Source organism: Rattus norvegicus, chromosome 19 (genome assembly GCF_021556685.1).
Source record: "Rattus norvegicus strain SHRSP/BbbUtx chromosome 19, alternate assembly SHRSP_T2T, whole genome shotgun sequence".
NCBI lineage: Eukaryota > Metazoa > Chordata > Mammalia > Rodentia > Muridae > Rattus > Rattus norvegicus.
This window is the reverse complement of record NC_141552.1, coordinates 15302800-15324614: the sequence shown is the minus strand read 5'-3', so window position 1 is coordinate 15324614 and position 21815 is coordinate 15302800. Positions and strand designations below refer to the sequence as shown.

The following is a 21815-nucleotide window of genomic DNA, read 5'->3' as shown; positions in this document are numbered from 1 at the left end:
TCCCTCCATCAATTCCATGATTGGTGTGTTTTCAGTACTACTTACTTTCTTCTGTGTGCAAAGAATGTGCACCATGTCAGTAAAGGGTGTGTGTGTGTGTGTGTGTGTGTGTGTGTGTGTGTGTGTGTGTGTGTGTTTGGTCCCTAGTGAAAACTGTCGAGATACATGCAGACTCATGCTACTACTGTCCCATGGTACCTTGCAGGGAACCCTGAAATGGTGTGCTACTTTAATACAGTCTAAACCGGGTGTGCATGGTTTCTGTAAGGTCACCACTACAGAGAGCAGGAAAAGCTTCAGTAGTCACATGGATGTGATCAATCAGTGTTAGTCATGCCCTTCCTGCGTGGTAGACTGCAGGTTGTCTGTCCCCATCACTTTGCTCTCTTGTGCCCAAACAATGCCAAGGTCAGGGCCATTGAGCCGTGAGGCAGAGGCTTACCACCCTCAGTTCTGCCTACGACCCCTAAGACTGTCTCTTTCGGGTGTGTGTGTGCTGGACACTCATGGATCCTGAGATCTCCGCAGCTGAGGTGAAACAGTACCGGAGCCATTGCAATGTGGGCACACATTTGGTTGTGGAGCTGGGCCACTCTTTGACATTTGGTGAGTGGAGAGACAACTGTTGGCTGAGCCTTTGGTGAACCGGATGTCCCCTGGCCACATCAGCAGTCAGCAGTATCAAAGCTGAGCAACCAGTGTTTTATGTTCCATTTTGTCATCGCTGGTCAGTGTTCTGATGCCACAGCACATGGCTGGTCTCAATCTCCCCATGTGGCCACAATCCCTAATTGATATTGCCTCCACTTCCCAAGTGCCACTGGGATTTCTGTAGAACCCCTAAGGCAGCAGCAAGCAGGAGCTCCTGGCTATTCCCTCCCTGCTCTCTGCATCTGCATGTCGTTCTGTGTACATATGGCTATGTCCTCATATACTCTTGATGCCATGATACCTTAATAAACACTTGAATCATGCCCTGATGGCCAGTTTTCAACTGCTACCTGACACAATCTATAATCGCCTGGGAAATGAGGGACAGTCTGGATCAGACTGGCCTTTGAGCATGACTATGCGTGACTGTCTTTGTTGCTGTGGGAGATGCCAGGCAGCCTCTTTTCTGATCCTAGAGTCCCTATACCCAGCCACTTGTCCCCTCTACAGCCAGACCCTACTTCTGCTCCTAGGCACTGTCTTGGACTTCCTTCCCTCAGGTGGCTTCTCTCCTTTGGCTGCTACAGAAACCTGTTATGAGGACAGGAACAGGGAGTTAAGAGTTCAGAGCCATCTTCCCTTTGATGTTCTTTCTCAGAGGTCAGTGGGACACTTAAAGAGTTTTGTGTATACATTTTATTAAGCAAGGGACAATCATGCATCAGGCACAGGAAACTAACAGCACTTCTACCGGACCTCCTTCAACACCTGGGCATCTCTTCTGGCCTGTGCTTCTGTGTGCTGAAACCTGGGGACCAACTTCCTGTGGGGTTTCCCAGGATGACTGTGCACATTACTACACTGACGTAAATCCTCAAAACTCACAAACAGCAACAGGACTGACCGCCACAGGAACGGTTCTCCATCAACAGATACCACAGACCAGCAAGCAGAAGCATGGGCAGGTGGTGCTGTGGTTCACACACTTCTCTTTCCTCACTAGGGCAGGTGACCCACTGAAGAAAACAAGGAGGCAGCAGGATGGAAGAGGAAAACTACAACCCAGTCCTTGCATTAAACACCCAAGCACATTTAGACTAGAGGAGAGAAGTTTGCCAAGAATGAGGGCCACTTTGGACATCCATCATCAATAGCCCTGGCTGTCTAGGCCAGCATCAGATCCAGCCGTCTCCAGGCAGGTGTCCGCCAGGCCCTCAAGGGCACTAAGAGCATTAACCATGAAAAATAGAACAAGATATCTGCCTCTTGCCTGCCTGACAGCCAAGCATGTGTATGCCCTGGCTATGCTCACGCTGGGACCCCTGCTAGATATTAAGATATAGAGACCTGATAGTTGATTAGGACCCTGTTCGAAAAGGAAGATACAGGATATTTCCCTCTGGCATCCATATGTGCATGCATGGTTGTACAAGCTGGTAGAATCTCTCTCTCTCTCTCTCTCTCTCTCTCTCTCTCTCTCTCTGTCTCTCTCTGTCTGTCTCTCTCTCTCTCTCTCTCTGTCTCTCTCTGTCTCTCTCTGTCTCTCTCTCTCTCTCTCTCTCTCTCTCTTTCTCTCTCTCAAAGTTATGAAGCACAGCAGAAGAATCTCTGGGACTCTAAGCCTGAGCAACCTCATCTGTGAGCCACAGCTTCTGTGTGAGAGCTCCTTTGTGTGAGAGGCATAGGGTGACTGAGGAAGGTTGCTGGTGTCCATCCCTGGCCTGCATGTGCATGCATACAGACACATGGATACATGCACACGCTGAGTTCCCCTCATCCAATCCTGAAATCTGTAAACACTGAATTTCAAATCCAGGCGTTCTCCTAACCTACACCTTCCCTCAGGAATTGGAGATGAGGCCTTGCAGGAATCCTCAACCAGTGAGACTGGCCCAGACCTTCTGAGATCCATTCTGCCCCAGGAGAACACAGCAGGTGGTATCAGGACAACACAGAAACTCAAGACTCCAGCCTGATGCAGAGACCACCTGCTGGGTTAGGAGAAGACTCAGCATCAGGTTCCTGAATGAAAACATCACCTCTGAACACACAGGGTCGCTGTGGCTATGCCTTCAAGGCATCTTCAGCAGCAGCTTAAATGGACTAGGGATGACTATGGGAATCTGCCTGCAGGGTGATTTGGGAATCCTTTTGCTAAGGCTTGATTGCTAGATGTTGCCACAGAAACCCTTGAACTCTTCTTGGAGTACAGTCCAGGCAGAGGCTGAACACAAAACATTCTGATTATGAACTGAGTTTAACAGATAATCCGGAACCTGAAGGCCACAGGTCCAAAGGTCTCCACTGCAGGGGTGAGGCATCACTGCAGGGATGACCACACAGTGCAGGGGTGAGGTGTCACTGCAGGAATGACCACGCACTGCAGGGGTGAGGTGTCACTGCGCGGATGACCACACACTGCAGGGGTGAGGCATCACTGCAGGAATGACCACACACTGCAGGGGTGAGATGTCACTGCAGGGATGACCACACACTGCAGGGGTGAGGAGTCACTGCAGGGATGACCACACACTGCAGGGGTGAGGTGTCACTGCGCGGATGACCACACACTGCAGGGGTGAGGTGTCACTGCGCGGATGACCACACACTGCAGGGGTGAGGCATCACTGCAGGGATGACCACACACTACAGGGGTGAGGAGTCACTGCGGGGATGACCACACACTGCAGGGGTGAGGTGTCACTGCAGGGATGACCACACACTGCAGGCGTGAGGCGTCACTACGGGGATGACCACACACTGCAGGGGCGTGGTGTCATTGCGCGGATGACCACACACTGCAGGGGTGAGGTGTCACTGCGGGGATGACCACACACTGCAGGGGTGAGGTGTCACTGCGGGGATGACCACACTGCAGGGGTGAGGTGTCTCTGCAGGGATGACCAGGAAGTTGACTGAGCTCCTCAGGGCTCTCCCTGTCCTGAATGTGCTTCCCTTCTAGGTGAGCACTGCAGCTTTCAGGGTGCTGGAGCCCTGTGTGGGCAGCAGTAGAAACTGCTAGCCTTGTTATTCACAGCTGAAACTATCACACAGGGCATTCCAGAAGTGAACACCACCAAAGTGGGGCCTTTCACAGCATTCTGGGTAGGATGGCACAAAGCCCCATGACAATTTCGCCTGTGATCCATACCAAATGTCTGCTGTCACTGCCTGTCTCTTAGGAGCCACCTGGATGATCCAGGGGATGGTCCTGAAGAAAAGGCTTGGCAAAATTGAGGTCTCCAAAGCCAGAGGAGCAGTGAGGAGGTGCAGGGGCCGTAGACCATGGAGACTGATATATTCTGATGTTAGACTACCCAGACTCATCCCTGTGTCCAAGTCTGGATGTCACAGAGGCACCTGGCAAAGGTCCCAACAGTTTCCTTCAGGATTCAGCTGTCTCCCTACTTGCCCTCCACCTAACCCACTTCCTGTGGTTCTGGGAGTCAAGGACTTCATCACCTTTTTCGTTTTCTTGTCATATTGCAGGTACTGTGACTCGACCACTCTTCCTCCTGCAGGAGACACATCGTTTGTCACAGAACAGGACTGCTGCACCAGGAAGACCCATAGCATAACCAGGACGCTACAATGAAAACATGACTGGCCCTTCATGCTGAATGACAAGAAAAACACCCAGCCTTCTCTTTGTTGCAGACTGGATTCCTCAGCCTTCCTGTTATGAACAGGGCACTAGTACCCTTCACAGGATACTTAGTGTTTATAAGACATTTATAGAATTCATCTTGTATATAGGCCATTGGGCTAGGAGCCAGCATCAAGGCATCAAGTAGGAGGAAATACAGAAACATTCTAGGAAGGGATAGCCAGGGGCCAGTGGGATGGCTCAGTGATTGAGGACCAGAGTTCAGTTTCCAGCACATGGATGTTCACAGTCATCTGCAGAATCAGATCTAGGGCGTCCCATGACCTCCGCAGCTCCCAAGCAGCTACATGTATGCGTCTTAGACACTTCCTACTCACCGTGAAACAACCTAAGCCACAAAACATCCCACACCTTCTTGGATGGGCCCATCCCTGGGGGAGTCTTGTGTGTTCTGGGCTTCAACTCTAGGAAGGCTTGGCCTTGTTTTATAGGATGTCTTATTCTTTGTATCAGCAGAGAGAGAAAAAAAAAAAGATCCAGTCCTGGAACCCTAGAGGACACTGCCATGATGTCACTGCTGTGCTGGCATAGGCTTAGAGATATCTCCATGATCCATCCGAGTCACCTAGAGCTCAGGGAATGATGGAAAAGTCCATGTGAGATCGCCCAGCGCTTGCAACCATGAGAAAGCTTGGAAAACACAGGGCACATGTGGTGTTTGATCCTGTGACAGTTCAACCCTCTTGAGCCTGCAGCTAAGACAAACAGTTACACTGGCCTGAGTGCACAGGCCAGATCTCAGAACCTGTTTGCCAACCATGGAACACTCTGGATCCCTCCTCACAGCTGGACCTTGATCTGCTACACCTCATCCACCCAAGCTTCTCAAGAAATGAAGCTACCAGGTTAATATAACAACTAACTGAAGACAGCAAGAGCCTTCAGCCGCCCTGTGGCAGTAAGGTCAGTCCATAGGTCTCCTGTCCCTGCACCCTCAGTACCTGTGAGAGCCATGGCCACCTATTCCCTTCTGAGGTGAGAACAATTATACACACAACCTTGCTTTCAACAAATCCTGCCTTGGCCACTGGTGGGACCCTCATGAGATGCAGCAATCTGATGCAGACCTCCTCAGACACTTTGGCTTCCTTTCTGGCTGCTGGAGCTTGGGCCCTCTGGCCTGGCCTAATGTAGGATCAGCAACACACAACTCTGTTGGGCCTCAGCCATCCCACATTGGGGGCCCTGCTTCACTCCTAGGTGCATCCGTTTCCCACATCTCTCCAGTCTCTCCCTCATCCCTAATTCCCCTAGCCTCTCAGGCCCAGCCCTTCAGTCTCTGATGGAGACTGTCCTGGAAGGACAGGAGCCACTCCCCTGAGATACTCTCCCACCCCTTGCTGCTGGACTCATCTCTACAGGAACAGCCTGCTGCTCCCCTGCCCCTGCAACCCACTTCCTAGCTCTGCTTCACACAAACACTCTAAGATCTCTACACTGGATTCCTGTTCTATTTTGCTCCCTCTCTGTCCTCCAGAAGTTCTGCTGCTCTCTCTCACCACAGCAGGACCCACCAAGACACTGCTCCTGACCCCAGCAGCCACCAGCAGCCCAGGTCATGGGGCTACTAACAGCTTTGGCCCAGGACTCAGGGCTCCTTCCTTCTTCAGTATCGAGTCCAGGCTGAGACCATCTGGCCTGCTGCTGGGTCCTTGAAACCCTCAGTCTCACAGCCTCTGGGCACTCTGAGCCCTAGTCCTTATGGCTAACAAGTAGCTGCCCAGTCAAGCAACATGGGCCTCACTGGCTTCCTGGTGTGCCATGATGCTTTCCCTGCATGGCCGGGGATGACTGCATGCTAGGATTATGTCTGGAACTAGACCTGCAGGTAACACCTGATGGGTTGGCCAGGCTGTCCTCCTACTCCTGTTCTCAGGAGATTCTCCTGACTAAGCCTCCCAAGTGCTGGGATGAGAAGTATGTGCCACCATGCCAGCTAGGGGTCTTCAGGTGTGATGAAAGACTGGGATCTGTGGTCCTGGTTATTTCCAACAGTGGGGACACCAGTGTTCTGAGCATTCTGTCATCTAGGACTTATATTCCATGTACTTCACATGAACACTGTGAGACTTCTGCACTGGTTACCTGTTCTCTTTGAAACCTGTCTTCAGGTATCTGACAGTGGGAGTCTCCATGAAGTTTTTGTCACCCTGAGGATGTGGCTATATTAATAAGCTCAGGCAGCATGCAAACACAGCAGAGGTTACAAACAAGACTACCAGGCTGGGGCCACTAAGTGATAGAGTGCTCCTTTGGCATGGTTAGGGCCCAAGTTCTCTTGCAACCAACATCTGCTGGGGATGTAGCTCAGTGATTAGGCACTTGCCTAGCGTATGTGAGGTCCTGGGCTCCATCCCTAGGACTAAACCCTCATCCCCTACCCTGAACTCACCAGGTCCAGGCATCACTGTCAATCCTGAGGGCTTGAGTTTGATCCTTAGGCCCTCTCTGATACAAAAAGAGAAAAAAACTCCCTTGATTTGTGTTTGACCCCCACATGTGTCATGCCCGCCCCACTTCGAGTGTACAATTAATTAAGGAAAGCATGAGTAAGTGGTTGAGAGGCACACACTGCCCTTGCAGGACACCCAGTTTGCTTCTCAGCACAAACTGCATGTGACTCAGCAGGTCTCAGGGTGGAACTGGATATGTGACCCTGTGCTATAGCACTGTCCAGAGTGGTAAATGCAGCTTCTGAAGAGGAATGCAGGCCTGGCCTCCAGACCTCCACCTTCAAGTCCTGTCTGGAGAGCCTGATGCCCTGGCAAAAGAGACTCCTTCTCTCCAGAGGAGCACTGCACTCAAATGACACCTCAGTGATGAAAACTATCTGTCCCCAAAGGCATGCCACTGAGCAGAGATAGCCTCAGTCATGCACCTCTGCCCATCCCCAGTTCCTCATGTCAATAACTCAACCTTTCATGAACTAGATGGTAATGCTTGAGGTAGGATGATCAGTAGTTTACTGGCCAGTCTGGGCTCTATGAGATGCTCTCCCTGAAATCAGAGTCAGCAAGAAATTCAGCATGAAAGCTCTTTGTAAAGAAGCTCAATGACCCAGTTCAGAGCCTGGGACCCCGCACAGTAGGATAAAGTGACTCCCATGGCTTTTCCTCCACCTTCAACACTCATGCTTTGGCATGCACACCCCTACAAGGAGATCAATACACATGGAATAAAAAATTAAACAGAAACATTAATGAAGACAATGCAGATAATGTTTTAAAGGATCCCGGGAACCCTCACTTAGCACTTTCCTTTCCTTTGTCTTGGGAACAGCACCTGCACCAGAGACTGGAGACTTCCTGCAAGAGAGAGAGGAGAGATGCACTGTTCATTCAGCTAGAGAGCTGTGCAAAGACCAGAGCCACCCTCCTTTTTCTGACAGTGGGAGCTGGGCCCAAGTGTGGGCTGCTCCTACTAGAGGCACCACAAGAAGAGGACCCCCTTCCTCAAACCTTCCTGGAAGTCAGAGCACTGGCTATGGATGTCCCTCAGTCCTCAGAGGACTCTCTTTCAGCGATGGCTCAGAGCCTGTTAGGACAGAGAGGGACCAGAGCTTCCCCCCAAAGCAAGATCCCTGTCTTATCTGACAGGTATGAGGGCTTAGGGATGGGACAGAGGATGTGACAAGGTTACATGTAGCACAGGGCTAGGTTAGTAAGGCAATCAAAGAGGAAAGAATCCTGGAACATTCCTCATCTGTTCTTTGTGCTATGTTCGTAGGGATGAGGGGCAGTGTGGGTAGAGGACTAGGACACAGCACAGCCTTCTCTGCACATGGTTAGCTTTCTAGGCTGCCTGGTCACTGTGACCAGCAAATTTTCAACTGTGCCATTCTACTACCAAGGCTGACACAACTGGTGCACCATGTAGCAATAGGACTTTACTGACTTAGCGACATTTGGAATCACACAATGATCATGTGTCACAGAAGAGTTTTTTTTTTTTTTTAAGAAAAGGATTTTAAAAAACTAATTATTTTGTCCATCTGATACGCTGTCCCTGTTTTCAGACACAACAGTAAAGGGTAGTATATGAGAGTAGAAATGGTTATGAGACACAATGTGTGGTTGCTGGGGATTGAACTCAGATCCTCTGGAAGAGCAGTCAGTGGTCTTAACCACTGAGCCATCCCTCCAGCCCCAGTATACTGTATTTTCAATGTTGTTTGTTTTTATTTCCTTTTTCACGTATGTCTGTATGGCGTTTCTGTGAGTACAGCTGTGTGTGTGCCTGTGTAAAGGTCAGAGACAAACTGAGCACAGGTCCTCACCTACCTCGCATCCATGGCTGTGATTGCTAGGCTAGCCCTTCCCCCTAATCCTAGAGACTGTCCACTTTAGGTTCATATTTCCCAGTAGGAAGGGCAGGATGACAGACACTACTGCATCCAGGTTTACGTGGCTTCTAGGGACCTAAACTGTTGTTGGGCTTGTTCAGCATGAAAATAAATCCCATTTCACAGCCCTGGCTGGGCCAGGCAGCGCACAGGTCTTTGCTGCTCTTGCAGAAGACTTGGGTTCAGTCTCCAGCACCCGGGTCAGGTGGCTTACAACCACCTGAGACTCCAGGTCCAGGGACTTCCAACCTCTTTCTGGATAAACCTACATGGCAAAAGCAGGGCTGGGAGCTGGAGGTTTCTGGTGTTGGCTTCTCCCTGCTGCAGGGGGCAAATCATGGGCATGTGAAACATATAACCCTGTAATTCTACAAAGTGCAGAAGCTCCTGAGGTCCCTCATGGTGCCCTAGAGCCTGTCCACCACTCATGGAGGCTTCGGGAACATGGCTTTTTCCTGACCTGTGTGCACTGTGCATCCTCACTCTCTACCCCCTGCTTTTCGGGGTTGGAAGTCTCAGGTGTAGGAGGCGCCTACCATAGGCCTCTTCTCTCAGCATTTCAGCATTTTACCCACTTGACCTTCACCAAGCATCCTTTGCTCTACACAGTTACCTCAGCCTGTGACCCTCATCCTCCAGACTCTTGTGAAGCAAACACCCATGGGTGTGCAGCTCTCATAGTTAGCCAGGCTAAAGGGGAAGGCAGCAAATCCTTCATGAACTCTACAGCTCCTAAGGCCTAGGAAAATGTCTATACCGGGGCTAAACTCATGCTGACCTGTAAGACTACATTTTTCCTTTAAACAGAAGGATGTGTGGTGGTGTGGCACAGGCCTTTGATCCTAACACTTGGGAGGCAGAGGCAGACAGATTTCTGAATTCTAGGCCAGCTTCCTCTACAGAGCTAATTCCAGGTCAGCTACACAAAAAACAACACTGTCTCCAAGAGTAAATCAAAAAGAGAAAGAAAGAAAGAAAGAAAGAAAGAAAGAAAGAAAGAAAGAAAGAAAGAAAGAAAGATAGAAAGGAAGGAAGGAAAAAAGGATTCATATTTTGTATACAATGAGATGCCTGCCTGTCTATACCTGAACCACCATGTTAACTATAACTCTTGTCACATCTGTATTAATTCAAATACTGAAGGCCAAATGGTTAAATCTTAATGACTATACAATTGGGGGGTGGTGCTGAAGAGATGGTTGGTTTAGTGGCTAAGAGCAGAAGACCAAGGTTCAGTTCCCAGTGTCCACATGGTGGCTCCTATTAACCTGTAATTGCAATTCTAGGGAATCAGTCTGGACTTCACGGGCACCACACATACCACATGGTGCACAAGCATTTATTAGGTGAAGCACTCTGGCCCATAAAAATAAGTAAATAAGATATATGGTTAACAGACACTGTGATTCAGGAAGTTCTTAGTGACTTTGGTTATCATTTCTCTCTCCCAGAGACCTGTCTTCCTCATGCTCAGCCTCCCTGGCTTCTAGGACATTTCCTAGCTCTGTGGAGCATGAAGTACTCAACACCATAAGCCAAGCATTGCAAAGCCATCTGCACCTTCACTGCTACACCTTCTCCATGGCTGTGTCTAAAGGGAGAGACTTGGAATCCCACAGATGCAAGGACAAACCTGTTGGGCTATATGAGCCCAGCCACCCAATAGTCAGATCTACTCCTGTCCCTGGCTATGGCATGAGGCTCTTAAGACAAATTAATCTGAAGGATCTCAACAGCTATGCTGTTAGACCTCTCATTGCTCTGCCCGACCTACAAGCTCCTTTACTGGCTCAAATTCACACCCGAACTCCTCTCCTGCCTCAGCCACCATCAGCTCTTCTACTCCTCTCCACCTGTGCTCTGAAGAATCCACACTAAGGTGGATGTTAACCTCTCCATGGACCTCCAGACATATGCTTGTGATTACTCTTCATTGGCTGTTTTGTATAGGTAGGCGGGTTCTTCTACTCTCATGCAGAACACTGCTCACACATTTTGGAACTTACAACACCCTCTTGATTGAGAATCCTGACTAATGACTGACTGAGCCTTCCATGCCTGAAGTCACCCTCTGTCTCCCAGTCCAAGATGAGAATCCCCACCCTAACCCCATGGTGTCCAGTTTCATCTCAGAAGCTAGGCTCTGCACTACCCAATATCATTTGGATCTCGGTCTCTAATTCTCTGTTAAATCGTTCCTCTCTTCTTTAAAACAAATTCATTTTGTTGTTTATTTTTTGAGACAGGGTTTCTCTGTTTGGCCCTGGCTATTCTGACATGCTCTCTGTATATCAGACTTGTCAGGAAGCCAGATATCTGCCTGCCTCGGCCTCTTAAGCACTGGGATTACTGGATTGTGCCAGCATGTTTAATTAAAATTAATTAGTGGCAGTGCATGTTGGCACATGCCTTTAATTCCATCCGTTGGGAGGTAGAGGCATTGTGAGTTCCAGGACAGCCAGGGCTATAAATTAACACCTTGTCTCAAAGAAAACAAGCCAAAAATGAAACAAAAATGTTGCAATATGGTCTTAGGTATGTAACTGAGTCTGTTCTTGAACTCTGAATCCTCCCACTTTCACTCAGGTGCTAATCAGCAGGCTTCTGTCTTGACTTTCACTGTGCACTCAGGGCTGCCAGGACTGTTACCTCTCCCAGTGTAACTCCTGACTCTCTCATCAGCATCATCACAAAACTCCTGCTAAGAATTAAGGAAACCTGAATTCTAAGGAACAGTCGGAGCTCCAGTATTTCCAAAGCTCACTCTAATACAGATGGATCCTATGCTGCAGTAAAATGGTCACAGCTGGAGGTTTTAATTCCAGGACTTGGGACAGAGGGGTTGGAGGATCTTGAATTCAAGGTTATTTTTATGTTACATTGTTGCTCAAAGCGAGTTGGGCTGCTACAAGATACCCTGTCTCAAAACTATACCAAACACACCTAAAATGAAACAGAGGAGTTTGAGTGGGCACAGATGGGAAAGCTCGGCACTTTATGGCTAAGCCACCTGCTGCCAGCACCAAAGTCCATGCACAGCCCCAATTCTGAGCTGTGTCTGGGACCCCACTTAGGAGCACGCACCAAAGTAGCTCAGATCCAGGGCTTTTGGTCTAAGAGGAATTCAGGCAGTCACACTTTGGATGCCAGTTCTCCAGCTCAAGTGCCTGTCAGCCCAGGATCTGGTCTTAGTCATGGCTTGGCATCCCTAAATTCCTCCCAGCTGTGCTCTGAACTCACCCTGTGCCCCGTTCTGATGAATCTGCCATTCTCCATGGGAGTAGCCTCAAGAAGTCCCTCACATCTGAAGCACCACTCTGAGTGCACTAAATACTGCAGGGGAGGGGCATGGCCAGCAGAGCACCCACCCCTTTCAGCTGTAGAACATTTAGCTCTAGAGTGAGCACTGCTGTGCATTGTGGAACTTAAGCAGTATCCCAGTCTTGGCCTGGGAAGAGCCATTGACACCCACACTTTCTGGGGTGACATTGTCTCCTGAGGATAGAGTCAGGTCAGGAGCAGCAACTGATGTTCACGAGAGACAAACTTTCTTCACCACCTGCCCATGCTGGCCCTAGGATCTGGGCTTTTTGGGTGACATGAGTGCTGAGCCCCCCAGGTAGATGGGTTTTCAGGGGTCAGGTGGTTATTGTCACCAAAGGTATCCACAAGGATAAGTCATACTGTACTAATTCCCATATTAGATCCCTTCTCACAGGTCACAGACGCCGTGCTGGGTCCTAAATGTGGACCCAGGTTCCTGCGCACTTTTGAGGAGACTGGTCAGGGCGCAGGCTTCAGGACATTTTGTTTGAATTATTTTGGGGGATTTTATTTTTACTGTTGGGGACAAACCTAGGGCTGCCATGTGCTGGGAAAAGGCTTTGCCACAGCTGTAGATCATCCCTAATTATAAACTCCTAAATTCTCCCAATCCTGGAACTTTCTAGGTCCCTCACATGATGCAACCTTTGGGGGATTCCTCACATAGAATCATGGGGTGGAATGCATCCCAAAGAGAGACAGTGGGAAATGTTCCCCAGTGTCTCCCTGTGGCTGTGGTGATGAGAGTGCTGACCAGTAGATGGCAGGGCCCATGTGAAAGCCTTTTGTTTTCTACTTGAGTGGAATATTCACCATGCCTTTTTTTTTTTTTCTTGAAACACAGGTTGCCCTGGAACTTACAGTCTTCCATCACTCTGACTCAGTTTCCCATGACTAGGATCACTGGCTTAAATTCTATGCCCATCTTTCTTTTTTTGTATTTATAAATCTTCTAAAAGCCAGAAGGATCTAGCATTTAAAATTTTGCGGTCCAAGGCATTTCCAACAGGGGATTCTTGACCTAGGAGTATCCAGACCAGTTTTTATTGTGTGGGTACTTCATTCCCATAACAGCTTATGCTTGACAAAGAGTTCCAAGGTGTGATGTCACTGGGCATCAGGCGGTGTCCCAAATAGCAGCACTGACTCAGGTTGTAATTTAGGCTGGAGAAACTTACTAGGACCCTGGTAATCCTAGCACCCTGGAGCCTCACATGTCCTTAGTCTGATCTATTGATGAATCAACTGCTCTTGAGGGTGGATTGGAATTCTAGTCACTGTGAGGCAGGAGCATTAGTATCCTACAGCCACTCTGGGCTCCATAGGAAGACCCTGTTTCAATAGTAAAAGGGGTCACTTGTGAGTTCTTACTGTCTTCCCTGAGGCCTTCCTGCTGGAGTTAGAATAGCTGTCTCACCAAGTTGAAGTAGAGGGCAGAATGTTGGTGCCTTCTATAATGAGGACGAGTGACAGATAGTCTATGGAAATTCTAGAAAGATCTACAGGTATTTATGTCCTGTGCATGGGAATTGCTGGCTTCCCTGTGTCCTTTGCCTTTAATTTGCAGTCCATGGGGCACCTGGGAATGTCCCAAAACCAGGCTGCACACAGGGCTTGTCCCATGATTCTCACTTGCACCCAGTGCCTGCCTGATTGTCATAAGTCTGACAGAGCCACTGTATGCTCTCCTGACACCTGCAGAGAGCACTATATGGGACCCTACTATCCCGACATTGCCCATCAGTGTCTACAATGTCCATATATGGCACTGAGATGGTCTAAGCTGCTTCCCGCCTATATGCTGCATCAAAATCTGACCATTCCTAATTTACTCCTCTCACACCCACACTAGAAGCCCTGTACCCACACTAGCCCCAGCTGGCCTGTTGCCTACTAACATCTCATGGACTCTGCCCCAATCCCCTGCCCTGCCCTGCCCTGCCCTGCCCTGCCCTGCCCTGCTCCAATGCACTGCCCCAATGCCCTGCCCTGCCCCGCCCCAATGCCCTGCCCAATGCCCTGCCCTGCCCTGCCCCAATGCCCTGCTGTGCCCTGCCCCAAACCCCTGCCCTGCCCCAAACCCCTGCCCTGCCCCAATACCCTGCCCCAGTGCTCTGCCCTCCCCTGCCCTGCCACAATCCCCTGCCCTACCCTGCCCTGCCCCAATCCCTTGCCCTGCCCTGCCCTGCCCTCACTCAGCTGACATTGTGGACATCTCAAGAAAGTCAGTGGACAATGGCTGACACACTTGTCTGAAGACTGGAAATGTTTCTCGATCTTGGAGAGGAAAGAAGGACCCTCCACCTACACTTTCCTCTAAGGAAGTTTATTCAGGTGAGGGATGACAGGGACTGTTTTGTCTCATGTCACACATGTCAGTAGAAAATATCCTAGGTATTGGATGGCGCTGTTAGCATTAACAGAACAAAGCCCATAGTGTTGGGAAGGATAATACATTATGAGTAGGATTAGAAAACCCCAAGCCTCTTCCAGGTCCTAAGAGGGCAAAAAATAGCACCAAACATAGCATTAATGTGATAGTTTGGTTAAATCTAGTTACTAGGTTCTAGTGTGATACCTATGACCCTTTTTGTGTCATGGTCAGCTTATAATGACTAGAGGACCTAAGCTTGAGAGTCACCAATGCCTCTCCCTTGCTTCTCCAGCTGCTGAGCATTGAAAAGCCCTAATGAGACAGCATCTGTTTGCAGACATACTGGATTATTCTTCTTCACTTTATCGCTCTGAGTCACCTCCACTCTCAGTAAGTCAGTTTAATTCCATAAATTGGAAATGAGTCCCGTGGAACATAAACTTTCTCAATATGATCACAGATTTCCATGTAAAAGGTGAAACATGAACTGTCCCACCTAAGCTCTGGGCTTGCACAGACGTGCTATGCAAAAGAAACATGTGGTCACAGCTGCAGTCTGCATTCACTATGGATGCTCTTGAGGTCCTCCCTGACCTGCATAGATTAAGATAATTATCTTGCTTTCTATCAAAATAATTCATTATGCCAAGTTGGCCTGTAGAAGGAGGCTAGTCTCTTCAGTATTTTATCAGATGTGCTTAATGTATATAATCATCGATAGTAAGTGAAAGATCTGTTTGGAATTGAAACTGAGTGATGCTGGAGGATGATCCTGAATGCACAATGAGCAGTGGAGGCACCAGAGCCCGGTGTGGATGCCTAGCAGGCTACCACATTGAGCAGGCACCGCTCAACCACCTGTACATACACATCTCCTGAGATCTCTCTCCTTAATGGGAGATGATGGCGTCCACCTAGTACAGCACATGCCCTGGAAGGACAAAAGCTACCTACAGGAGCTGTGGTGATGACTCCCAGGTTAGAGCATCTGCTGCTCTCTCAGAAGAACCACGTGGTCCCTAACAATCATCTACAATGGGGAATGCTATTCCCTCTTTTGGATCATGAGGGAAATGCACTCAGGAGTGGCCCAGACATACATTTGAAAAGAAAAAGATCCATTGAGTTAAATGATAAAAATAAATATAATCAGCAACAATAAAAAACACAGCATATGAATGATCAAGTGAAACAGCACCTATAAAAACCTATTTCCCAAAATGACGTTAATGGTCATTATCTTTGTGGTTTAATACTAATGCTGTATTGTAAGAAAAACTGAGGCACATGGTTCTCAATTAGGATTATTCTATATTCCTTTGTGAAAGTTGTCATTTTTTCTGCAGCTCTACAGGCATGAGTGTGTGTTACTCAATATCTGGTGCACACAGTCAATAAGGAATGTGTGTTGTAGACTGATATAGTTAGGATGAGAAGAATACATGACAGCATGGATACAGTATGTCAGTGATTACATCATAAAGTGTGTGTCCATAAAAAAAGTCACATTATCCACACAAAAGACACTATCACACTGTGTACCTCTTGGTGGCTTTGAATTCCCTATTTACCCATGCTGCCTGGTCCATGCAAAGATCCATATCCAGCTGTCAGTTCTAAGTCTACAGGAGGGGAAAGGACCCTTGAATAAGATGGTCTTAAGAGTCAAGAGTTTCAAATCAATTTTTATTCATAAGGAGTACAATTTACAAAAAACAGGAATAAAATGAATACTTAAATGGTATAAAATGTAAAACAGTAACAAGAATATATAACTATGAAATAACAAAAAGAAAACTTCAATGAAAATCATAACCAAAAACATTTCTTAACAGCATTTTCTTAATGAACATTTAGAAACACAGTTGTAGTGCTGTTTCTCCTCTAGGACGTGAGATGTCAAGGCAGTCCCCTCAGTTGTCTCTCAAATGGTGTTGTCGGTATGAGAGAGGAGAAAGACCTCAACCAGACAGGCTGGCATACGGATACATAAATGTAGGGTCTCTATACATTGAGGAAATTATCTGAGAAGAAGAATATTCACCCACAAAAAGTCTTTGACTGTGAGGATTGTCGTCACAGGGAACTCCTGAGAGAGAAACTCATTCTTCAGGGGGCTGTCTTCCTGGGATCCGTCCTATTCCATGTCTCCTGCAGTTCCTGAGACCTGGGAGAAGAAGGCAGCTATTAAGACACGGATGTGGTGGGGACACGCATACCAGCTGTCAAGTTGCTGCCTTCAGTCATGTGATATGTTATTCCTCTGTCACCATTTCTGGATTGCAGTTTCAAAAAGGGCAGAGAAGTATAATTGCCCATAATTCAGTTTCTGAAGAGTGGTTAACATCCCAGAATACTTGTGCATAGACAGAGCAATGAATAACTCTATCACATGAGGTGGGTGACTGACTGGGTGTGGGGAGATTAGAAAGGTGATAGGGGAAGCAAAGATGTATCCAATAGGCAAATGGTATCAGACATTGTTAATCTGACTCAGCTGCTTGTTCCTACCACATTTTGCTGGGTCTGGAGGTTGCTGGTCTTCTCCTGTTCGTCTTCATCATTCGGGTTCAACTCAAACAAATATCGCTGTAACTCCTTGCACTCCTGCTTCAATGTGACCAACTTCTTCTTCATACATGCCTGGTCCATCAGGAGCCGGCTGTGCAGGTTGCTGGAAACACACTCTGCATAGTAAGATCCTGAAGCCTCTTCCTCCCATTCCAACTGCCAAATCCCACAAACTCCACCAGGACCCAGATTCCCATAAAGACTTCGTAGAATACATCTCCATACATGTAAGGCTGCTGCACAAACAGCAAATGGCCAATCCAGGGAAGAATAAATTGTTTCTGTGACCCAAGCACCAATAAGAGTCCATGTCTCTCCAAAAGAACAAGGGATCTACAACTATCCATGAAAGCCCAATGCATCGGGGCAACATCAATTAGTAGGCAGTAAACAACCACAAGAGGACAGTAGAACCAAGGGAGGTCATGCTAACCATGTGGTCCACACATTCAGCTTTGTTAAACCTGGTATGACCCCAGAGGCCCAGGTCGGCCTAATAACACTCTGATGCCTGAATCAGTATAGATCTATCCAGAGCCTTCTAAAGATGCATAGACACTGTGGTGAGAAGTCACACTCTCTTATGGAACTGAAACTGAGTCCAAAAGACCCACGGCACAGTGATATTTAAACAGCAGAAGACATGGACCCAGAGCTGCAGGCTCTCCAGTCCAGAACAAAGAGAGGCAGCAATGGATATTCCACAAGTGATGGGCCCTTCTGACCAGTACTTACCGATAGAAGTTAATCTCCTTCTTGAGCTCCTGAAATTTCTCACGATGTTCAATGTTCTTTGTGTCTAAGTTGTACAGTAATGACATGACCTGTTTCTCCTTTATCTTCAAGTTTTCATAAAATGGATTTGGCCTGAAGTACGGGCTGGCCCCAGGAAGATAGAACCCAATGAACATCGAGGTTTAGGATTATATGAACTCAGGCTGTGTCCTGTACTACCCCAGCCCTGGAAGGACACTTTCTGAATTCTACATATTTGGATCTTCTTCAGCTTCAGAAACTTGGAATTGTGTGCCCAGGATAACAGAAGCTAAGCACCCAGATAAAGGGTTCCCTGGCTCACTTTTTTCAATCAGGAGGGCTGGATCTGCATTCAAACCTGTTATGCTGTCAAGAGCCTAGGCCATAGAGCTTACCCAACCACACACACACACACACACACACTTCCAGAAACCTCTGATTTCATTTTTCCTGTTTTGACAAGTGGAATGCTACAAGCCGAATAACTAATATTCTAGAGGCAGACAGTACACATAATTCTGGAGATGAGACCAGATATTGCCACAAACTTATAATCTGCCCAAGGCATACAAATGTATAGACAAATGTGACCACACAGGCAAAGAACTGTGCTGTTGAAAGTGGGGCTTCCAAAATAAAGCACTCACACCTCCATGAAACTATTATACAGGTAAATCCTGAGGTCAAAAAACAGACCCCTAAATTCCAAAGGTGGAGGGATAGAGAAACATATAAAGGTTGTGCACATGCATGCAGAGCTGTGCACACACAGACACACAAGCTGGGGCACACCCACAAGAAAAGAAAAGTAAGGTCTCCAGCTCCGAAAAAAAGAACCAAAAAAAAAAAAAAAAGAAAAAGAAAAGAAAAGTAAACAGACTCAGAGAATGAGAAAGAGAGACAAATATGGAAAGAGCACAATGAGAATCAGTAGAAATGCATGCACCATTACTGTCTCAGAGTGTAAGGCACAGAGACAAGAAGGAGCAGGCCAGAGCCTCAGGCCTTCTACTTAAGCATTGATATGAACACTGTGGGACCTGTCACCTAAGGCTGCTGCCAGGAGATGATAGCGTTCAGTCACCTTCCTAGCAAGCACAAACACTCTCCACAAACTCACAGCACCCAGAACCTTGCAAAGCTACCACCTGTCAAGGGCTTTCCAATTGTACACTGGGAACTCATGCCCAAGTGACTTTATCCCTGAAATCTTCACTCAGATCACAAGTTCAGATTTTCAACAGGAGGAATCAGAGGGTCCATTTCCAAACTCACTCCTCAGTAAGGGTCAGGTTCTGCATCTCCTCTCTATGGGAGATGAGGTTTAGAACAAGGTCGTTTTCTTGGAGCAATGCATACCTCTTGCTCATGGATCTACCTGTCACATAAAGGAGGCGATCTGTCAGCTCATTTCTCTCCTTGGTAGTTAGCTCCAGTTCTCTATTCAGCCTCTCCTCTTCCTCGTTGGCCTGCACCTTGTTTTGGACATTTTCAGGGGATGACGTCTGTCTGCAGGCCTCTGTAAGTAGAAGAATACAAGTGAACCCGCATGGGGCGAATGCATAGAGCATACACAGACCACAGTGTCGCCCAAACAGGAGAACATGCTTGGAAGCCAGTGTCACTGCAAGGAGTTTGGTCTATGTGTAAGAGGCATCCTAAGTGGATCACAGTTCCCCCACTACTATATACAGACCAAGAGATGTGAGCAGCCAGGTGTTCCCTATGCCCAACCACACAGGCTTACAAGTACCAGAAAGATGCCTTCTCCAGGATTATTATCAGGTACGCAGGCAACAACCTGGTTTCAGGACCCTCACCCCTCTGGTTTCAGAAGTCAGATCATCAATTCAGCATCCACAATGACTTGATTGATCAGGGATACTCAGATATCCTACACTGTTACTCTAGTCCAATGACTTTGCATTAAAAAATCATATAGGGGGAGGACATGGTCAACAGACTTATTAATTCCCCCTACAGAAATGACAAATGCCCCAGAAGTGCCAATAGGTTACAAGCTCTTTCTCTACCTGCTCCGTATAGTTGGCTACTGTAGAAAAATATCTGCCACACAGAACCTCTAATATATGAAGGTAAGATTGGCCCCGTCAGCCAGAGGTAGTCAAAGGAGTTCTAAGAATATAAGGTCATGGCCAGGAGCACAGTTCTCTCCCTCTTACTACTGTCAGATAGTCACTGAATTTAAAGAAGCAATGAAAGTGAAGTACATTGATGCCCTGTTTAATTCAGAAAAGTTATACCCTCCATGACTACTTATGGTGTTATTATATCAATTTAACATACCGAATGCACTGTAAAAGTAAAGACTAGAAGTTCACCCAATAATAGCATAGGCACTGCCATATCCTCCATGTGGTTATGGAGAAACTAATGATGTGAAAACCTTGACTTTCAGGAATTGTGATAATCATGGAATTCAATATCTGTGGAGATGTTCCAGTGGTTGTGGCCCATTACTAAAAAGGCCAGCGGAAGACCCCCACACACACCCCTGACAGGAAGCTCAACATACACTGCCCAGAACTTACTCCACATTCCCCATGTCCTGTGTCCATCATTACCTTTAGGTTTCGTTTGCTTCACTCTAGACTCTTCTCTATCAACATCAACTCTCCCAAAGCGCCTACAAAGACGGGCAAAGATGTCTGTGGATATATCCTTTGGACACTAAGAGAAAAAGTAGTGAATTGGTTGTCACAACGGTACTGGTGACATCACAGGGATTCCAAGGTCTCTCTAGGAGACAATAGAATGTCCACGAAGGGACGGCTGATGTCACGGAGAACAGACTTTGCCTCCTTGCTAATGTTCTCCCTGTACTGAGCAAAAGCTGATGGACCCTTTTCAGGGGACTTCCTTGTGGCATAGCCACTGAGCACCACATGCTTCCAAAGCCAAATTTGGCTCTAGGCTTGATTGGAAAAACCTAAGTCATTGCTATGTATCTAAATGAGTGCTTCCTCCCCAATCACTGCACAGAAATGTTTCATCCTACCTCAAATTCTCCTCAGTCAGCAATATTGCCCATTAAAGATTACTGAGAAATCACACCAGTTCCTATAAGTAGCCAAAGAGGTCTCCTGTCTCATCATGTGCAGGTGCGTGAAATCACACCCAGAAATAGCCTGTAGGGTAGGTTGCAATGTGGGTGTGTGTTATAGGTACAACCTGAAGCTTTGTGCTTAACATTTGACAGTTGCCACCAGATTCCTTAGGAGAAAGAATTGCATTCATTATGGTCCTGGCAACAATGTGGTGATCTGTTAGCAGAGGAAACTGAAATATTGGATCCACCAGTGAATGCACCCTCAGGCTGAGTGTGGGGCTCTCCTCTTTGCACTTAAGTTACCAAAGTAGAATTGCTTACAGTCCTCTCTAAGCTATAACGTGTGATTTCATCTGAAAAATAAAATAGTCAGCAGATGTGGGGGGGGGGGGATGCAGCCAAAGGAGTAGGACAAGCCTAGAGACATAACTCAGTGGACAGAGTAAGAAACAAGCATCTTTACTCCTGTTTCATGGATTACCCCACAAAACTCAAACGCATCTATCCTACTAAAAAAAAAAAATACAGTTATTTTATTGAATGCATACACTAATACTGTTTACAGTATTAGTAGCAAAGCTCAGATTTTGGGGGCAGATCCATGACTTGAACTATCTTCCTGACAACATATAAAGCAATAAATAAATAAATAAATAAATAAATAAATAAATAAGAAAAAAACACAAAAATAAAAAACACAAAAAGCACAAGCCTCTCATGTGAAGTTACAGAAGAGTGATCCAGTGGTCCCTTCTGACCAGGCCATTTTAGCTATGACAGTGCATAGTGACCCTTAATTTGATGGGTCCTATATACAGCTTTGTGCAATATTGTCATTTTAACAAACCTCATCCAGAACATACATAACGACACAGGATATGATTGCCATGTCCTTGCTGTGTATCAAGTTATTTTTCTGTGTCCTTGATTGTCAGGCATATTACAGCAACAATCTGAGATGGCTGGTAGACTTGGAAGAAAGTGGATATGAAAGATCCCCGTTTGATATCAGTACAGCCATTTCTTACGAATGAGAATCTTTTAAGCTGGCCCTCGCTTA

At 47.2% G+C, this 21815-nt stretch overlaps 2 protein-coding genes across 5 annotated transcripts in view; one reads left to right on the top strand and one right to left on the bottom strand.

The window, feature by feature from the left end:
- Positions 1–21815, top strand: part of LOC147998836 (uncharacterized) — a 924038-nt gene that overhangs the window by 448238 nt on the left and 453985 nt on the right. The window lies entirely within an intron of this gene.
- On the bottom strand, positions 16031–20416 carry LOC147998851 (disks large homolog 5-like). Of its 2 annotated transcripts, XM_087595574.1 has the most exons (5): positions 20271–20405; positions 19045–19204; positions 17665–17808; positions 16870–17032; positions 16031–16525 (listed from the first exon to the last, which is right to left on the bottom strand). In XM_087595574.1, the coding sequence occupies exons 2-5, from the start codon at positions 19053–19055 to the stop codon at positions 16496–16498; spliced, it is 348 nt and encodes a 115-aa protein (XP_087451700.1). In that variant the 5' UTR covers positions 19056–19204; positions 20271–20405; the 3' UTR covers positions 16031–16495. The 2 variants fall into 2 exon arrangements, with proteins under 2 accessions (XP_087451700.1, XP_087451699.1); XM_087595573.1 differs by having other exon boundaries at positions 16035–16525; positions 17665–19204; positions 20271–20416.